Source organism: Dermacentor andersoni, chromosome 2 (genome assembly GCF_023375885.2).
Source record: "Dermacentor andersoni chromosome 2, qqDerAnde1_hic_scaffold, whole genome shotgun sequence".
Classification (NCBI taxonomy): Eukaryota; Metazoa; Arthropoda; class Arachnida; order Ixodida; family Ixodidae; genus Dermacentor; species Dermacentor andersoni.
In genome coordinates this window covers 105,915,543-105,921,689 of record NC_092815.1, presented here as the reverse complement: position 1 = coordinate 105,921,689, position 6,147 = coordinate 105,915,543, and the positions used below count along the sequence as shown (strand labels likewise).

The 6,147-nt window shown below is 45.9% G+C and overlaps 1 protein-coding gene across 1 annotated transcript; it reads left to right on the top strand.

Annotated features, from left to right (window-relative positions):
- The first annotated feature begins 211 nt into the window (after positions 1–211).
- Positions 212–5,578, top strand: LOC126541497 (E3 ubiquitin-protein ligase MARCHF8-like). The gene is made up of 4 exons (XM_050188263.3): positions 212–541; positions 1,131–1,243; positions 2,114–2,334; positions 4,820–5,578. The coding sequence occupies exons 1-4, from the start codon at positions 382–384 to the stop codon at positions 4,887–4,889; spliced, it is 564 nt and encodes a 187-aa protein (XP_050044220.1). The 5' UTR covers positions 212–381; the 3' UTR covers positions 4,890–5,578.
- The last annotated feature ends 569 nt before the right edge of the window (positions 5,579–6,147 follow it).

The window sequence follows — 6,147 nt, the reverse complement described above, 5'->3', positions numbered from 1 at the left end:
AAACACTGAAAACATACTCTCCTTCGGGGCAACTACATCGGGTTTAAGTAACAAGAATGTATGCTGAGCCGTATGCAAGTTCCTTGGTGGCACAAGGAGAATACATAGTTAATTTACTGATTTATTATTTAACAAGATTCCCATTTACGTTAATTTTGTTATTTATTATTTCTTAATTAACAATATTCCAGTTCCATTTATTAAAATTTATTACCCGCTAGCTTGCTCTCCTTTCAAAAAGCGCACGTTTTCCTACAACCGTTTTCCGTTCAACCGCCGGCTACTTGGCCAATCCCCCGTAGTGGGTACGCGCCATGGTAGAGCAAGCAAGCAAGCAAGGTGTTAGTGTCACACAGCGAATGAGAAGCAAAGGAAGAAGAAATGGCCGAACGGGGGAACAGAGGGCATGAATTGCCCGAAGCCCAGGCGGTGACTCCCCCACCGAGTCCAGCGCCGAGCAGTGAAGCGCCGGTCCGCGTTTGCCGCTTCTGCCGAGGCATCAACGACCCGTTGTGCATGGTGAAGCCATGTCGCTGCACAGGTCAGCACGATCGAGCATCTCTTGGCCTCCACTGTTATACACTCACTTGCACGCTTTTAACGCTGCGACAAATTGTATTGTGTGCGATTCTAGCTAAGAGACCGTTAATTAGGGCAGTCTCATTGGTCGAGTGGGCGGGATTAGTAGCTCTGGTTTAGTATCTCTACTTTGGCTTCCTTGAAGTGCTTGTATATTATCAGTGCTGTCTCAGCTCTTAAAGAACTCTTGCGGCGAAATATTCTCCCTTCCTATCCTCTCGTCTCATCTATTCGGTGACTATACGCTACACGCGTCGCACCTGTACGTGACAGCTAATCTACGCTCGAAGAACAGGAGTCAATGGTCGATCTTCAAATCGTCGCCTCAGGTATACGGGTTAAAGTATTGTTGTTAAACTTTGCAACAACAGAGTAATTACAGTGTAAATAATGACGAGAGCTGTAAATTATGTATTGTAAAATATTAGAGCGTGTAACTATATTTATCGAAGTTGAAGCCTTGGCAGAGCAGACCTTAGTGGCTTGCCCTGAGTTGAACTTTGTTCTTGAAGTATGCCTAGTAAGAGTTTGGATGGGCTTCCCTTGCGCAGGAGACTTGAGCTACGCCCATGCCAACTGCATTGCAATCCAGGTCTTCCAGAACAATTTGTATTTCTGCCCATCTTGCCATTACGACTTCATCATCCACTGGGAGCAGCAAAAGGTGAGTATGCGCAGGATCTTTACGGCGTCATCTTGTTTAAAATATCTTGCATTACCTCTCGTGGCAAATTACAGAAAGACCGTCAAGTGACCTGCCATGTCTAGGGATCCCCCGAAACTATACCCCCGAGTGCAGGACTGACTGGCCTAAATATTGTATAAACTTTTGATTGGCTGCTACCGCGGCCTCTTCATTTTTGTTTGCGCGCGTGTTTACTGCCCTATTTTGATGAGGAGAGGAAGTTGTGGCTCCTTAGCACTGCACGATGTGTGATCCGTATCCTCTCCAGCCAGGCAAAGCCCTGAGGAGTTTAGCGCTCTGATGGAGCCTTGTCAGCGTGGACTATTAGGATACGCTGCCTTCTGTGCTGCCGAGCATGAGCGCACAGGTACGATTCCTGACCACGCGAGCCGCATTCGGACGCAGGCGGGGTGCAATATCTGTCACGTATTTAGATTTACGTGCATGTTAAAGAACCCCACGTGGTCGAAAATTGTCCGGGGGAGGGGTTCCACCTAGTGGATATGGCCATTTCGTCTGTTGCTGACGTTCTGATTGGATGGGTGGAATAGGCGTCAGAAGGAGACAGGTGCTACCAGCCAATCAGCACTTTAGCAGCAGACGAAATGGACATGTCCACTAGGTGTAAACTTGCAGAATGCTCCTCCCCCACCCCCAGGAAACCCCTACTACAGCGTGCCTTATCGCCCGCGAGTCACTTTTTAGACGTTCAACCACACTATGTATTTGTATACCCTGCCTGAGTTTTTGCCACTTCTCTTAGCATGGTGTATAACGTCGCGGAAACAGCAGATCCTGAGCGGTTATGTGCGCTGGTGTTCCGTGGCGGTTTGCACGCCCGCTGTGCAGTCGTTCCGCGAGTGGCTCCTGAGCGAGGAGACGTCGGGCCACCAGCGGCGGCTGCTGTTCAACCTGGCGTTCGCTATCTCGATGGCTGTGGTGCTGGTTCTGGCTTGGATACAGGCTGCGCGCGCCCTGGACCGCTTGCCGCGCCTGATCGCCTTCGTGCTCGCCATCTTCCTCATGGTGCACACGGCGTCCTGGATCGGATACGCCTTCTACAACTTCTGGTCAGCCTCCTATTCAAGCCGCTGGCTGAATGAACACGTGACAGCAGACAGGACAGCGCCTAAAAAACGCGAGGACGAAAGAAAAAAACACATCCTCAGGCGTGCTCCCGTAAAACACATGCATGTGCCTTTTACAGTTATCTTCATCCATACTTACACTTTCACAAGTCTTGAAGAAGGGTGGGAGGATTTCGATGTTAAGCAGTTAAATAGCTAAGGCCGCACAGGCAGAACTATTGCCACACACGTGATCACGCAGCGCCTTTAAGCGTCTCTCACGCTTGGAACAACCAGCTCTCTAGCCTATACTTGTGTACCGTACTTAGCAAACACTTGTTGCAGCGCAACGTAAAGAGCAATCCTGAAGGGGACGCTCTGTATCCGCCACGTATGTGGCACTTTCGTAACACGGCAATTGCTTACGTGAACAGAAAGCGAACAGTGTGGCTAGACCCGGCACCATGGCTCGTGAACTCGTTGCATTTTATTTAGCGGCTTTTGGAGTCCATAAGAAAGGTGCGAAATGAATGGGGACCCGCATTGCATTTCGTTCAAATGAATGAGGACCAACATTGTCCCGTTTCGTCGTGTGTTCTTTGTGTTTCATGTTCGCTGGTCGTTTCCGTTGCATTGTGACGCAATTTGCCCAGCTCTAAATTCTGCCTGTGTGCCACTTGATGTCGATGTTCACAGAGTCAATTTCAACGAAAACCCAATCCGGGCCTTGGAAATGCACTGAACTCGACAAGTTCCTCAAGTGCACATAGGCTTTACCCGCTTAATCCTTTCATACCTAGTATGCATACTCGACTGAGTCAAGTTGAGTTAATCTTCCAGCTCTAAACTTTGTCTCGTGAATACAGCTGCTAACGACCCGATTGGAGCGAGTGGCGATGTCTCTCTTGCGCTATGGCAAGATGATATGGCCGACCTCCGTGGTAAAGTGCTAACGTAAATATGATCGAGCAGGGATCTCAGGACAGCCGCATGCAAATGCATCTCGGTGGAGACTGGATTCAAGCGAGATATCGTATTGATGGGGCTACCGAGAGGTAAATCAGCCCTTCCGCTTTTCCGACGACCTCGCTCTTCATCATCGCGTAATGCATGTCAATGCGGACTGCGACTGCGGCTCGGTAATTGTACTCGCTAAACGTGGATATGGCAAGTTGCGATCACCTTGTCTGTTTAAACGGCTCTCTCGACGCTGTCCGTCGAGGTTAATGTGATTGCGCCTGTTGGTTTTATGCAGCAAACGGACAGATTGCAGCAAATAATTCGTTGAACCTGACTGGTGGCGTCAAATGGTAAACTGACCAGAAGTGGTCGTCGCAAAGCTGTCACAAGCATGCAACAAGGGTATGCTTATTGCTGTTCACACGTATAAAACATGTATGCTTTGTTTTTCAGTAAGACGTGCTTGCCTGTAGTCGTCTTTTGTGGGCGACGTTGTTGTATACCAGTCAAGACATTGGAGTTGCGGTGCCTTCTGAATGTAACTGTAGTAGACGTGGGCGAATGTCAATTTTACGAATACGAATTTAATACGAATAGAAAGACTGCAACATTGAATCGAATAGTAAATAGTCAAGTGTAGGTGCATATATTTACAGCAGGAATACTTATTTTGGTATAATTAGGTACCATGCTTGTACTGACTAGTGAAAAAAAGGAAAGCTAACCTTCACGGACAATTACAACCAGTTGTATACAGAACATCCGTAATTGTCACTAAAATAACTGCATGAATAGTCCCTTCACATATTTACAGCCTGGTTGCAAAAATCTTTTTCAAGAATGAATGGCTGAGGGGCGACTAGCTTTCCAAACACGGCAATAAGTCGTTGTTAAATAGATATTAAGTTGTGGAAAGAGAAAAAAAAATCGATTCAAGCGCAGTATGTGTGGCATACATATGGGAAAGGGCCCGTTGCAAGCCAGACATCGCTAGCCTAAAATATAACACTGCTACTTCACTAGACTTCAAGAAGCACTATATGACAGACTACAAGCAAAAATCGCCTGTTGCCATCTGGGTTTCCGCCGCGAAGACGAAAGCAAAGCTTGCATTACCCATTTTGTTTCTGGATTTCTTCGTAATCTTTCGTCATCGTTTCACTTCTGATAATTTGTGATACCTTCTTTAGCAGACGGCCAAAATAGCTCGGTTGCTCAGAAATATTTGGTATGTTTCACAAGTGAGCATGTACTTCACCTCCTTCTTTCGTACTTATATTCGAAAATACTTAGTAGTTCGTTTTCGAATACGAATACGGAATAGTTAATGAGTAATATTCGATTCCATTTAAAACTTCGAATATTCGCCCAGCCTTAAAATCTGTAGATTACCGCTTTCATCTTTTGCTTAGACATCCGCAACCCTTTTTTTTTTTTTGTCAACTCTTCCACTCTGAAGAGTATGTTACACTCGTCTTTGTGTCGTTTGTATAGCCTCTCTTTCACATATTCCGTACTTATTTCGCAGGCTATATCGGCAGGCTTACCTCAAGTGGAAGTCTCTTCCTCTCAAGGCGGCTGAAACCCCGGCCCAGTGATGGTCTTCGGCGCTTCACATATTCTCGCACTACGGCGCACAGTTTCTGTAGTCGAGCATGAAAAAGTTGCGTTAATCTTTTACTTTCTTTTTACCACGGTCAGCACAATTAAGATTTTTTTTTCAAGATTACTTCAAGAATTAATGACGCGGCATTAGCATAAATATGCATGTAAAGCTTATCTTGTGTTTGTCGTTCGTGTTGTGTATTCGGTGCTAACATCATCAGCCTAATTTTCTACGCAAACACATGAAAATTTTCGCCATTCAATGTCTTCGCCCGCGTCGGCACTGCTTCAGAGAGCCGCCTCCTGATCTACACAACTGAGTTACTGCGAGGCGTCCACGCCCAAGTCCGACAGTATAAGTGTCGTAACCTCGTTTTAAACCTGCCAATTAATTTTCTTGTTCGAAGTGATGTAGCTTGGTCATCACTGCACGCCTTTGACTTGTGTGATACTTCGAAGTGTACTACTTCTGTTCCGAAGGAACTCTTAACAGGAACCGTTACCTCGGGTGCCCCGGTCTAAATGCATGGAAACAAAGGATATCCGCTTGCTTGGTATTCACTGCACCGAAGTTGATGAAGTTTGTTGTGTTTGAAATAAAAATTCAAAATCTGCCGCCTGTAGATATATATTTTTAAATTAGCCCATCAATGTTTCTTTTTTTAATTCCTGAAAATCTCAAAATTTCCAGCTGTAGTATAAAGATTATAGTGCCAATTCAGCAATAAAAACAGATCGTAATTCTATAAGCAGAACTATTGAGAGGTCTAAAGTGGACAAAACGGATGTATTATATGCCTAGCTGTAGTGCAGGCCCTGTTGCAGGCGATCTCGCGGGCGCCGCTATGTTTAATCACTTGGTGACACGTCCATTACTTGCCTTAGCTGCCTGCATGCTTACGATGGATGTGCATTATGCCGGGACGGCTTAGCAAACCTCTGTTTGGACGGATATTGAAGACTGTGACTGGGTACGACACGAAGCTTTGGCCGCAGCTTCAGAGGACACGTAAGCATCATATAAGCTCATTACGCCTTGCTCAAACTGCGCTAGCGGTGTATAAGGTGCTTGTACTAAACGCGGGGCAAGAAATGTATTCTTAGCTGCCCAAACTTTCCACTTGTGATCTAAATCAGGATCAGTGTGTATTACTCTACGTTCTTTAATTGGCAATTATTTTGGAGCAGCTGCTTGTCATTTTTCTGACTCCATAAAGTTCATCGGTGTGGTCATGTTCTGATTGTTTGTTT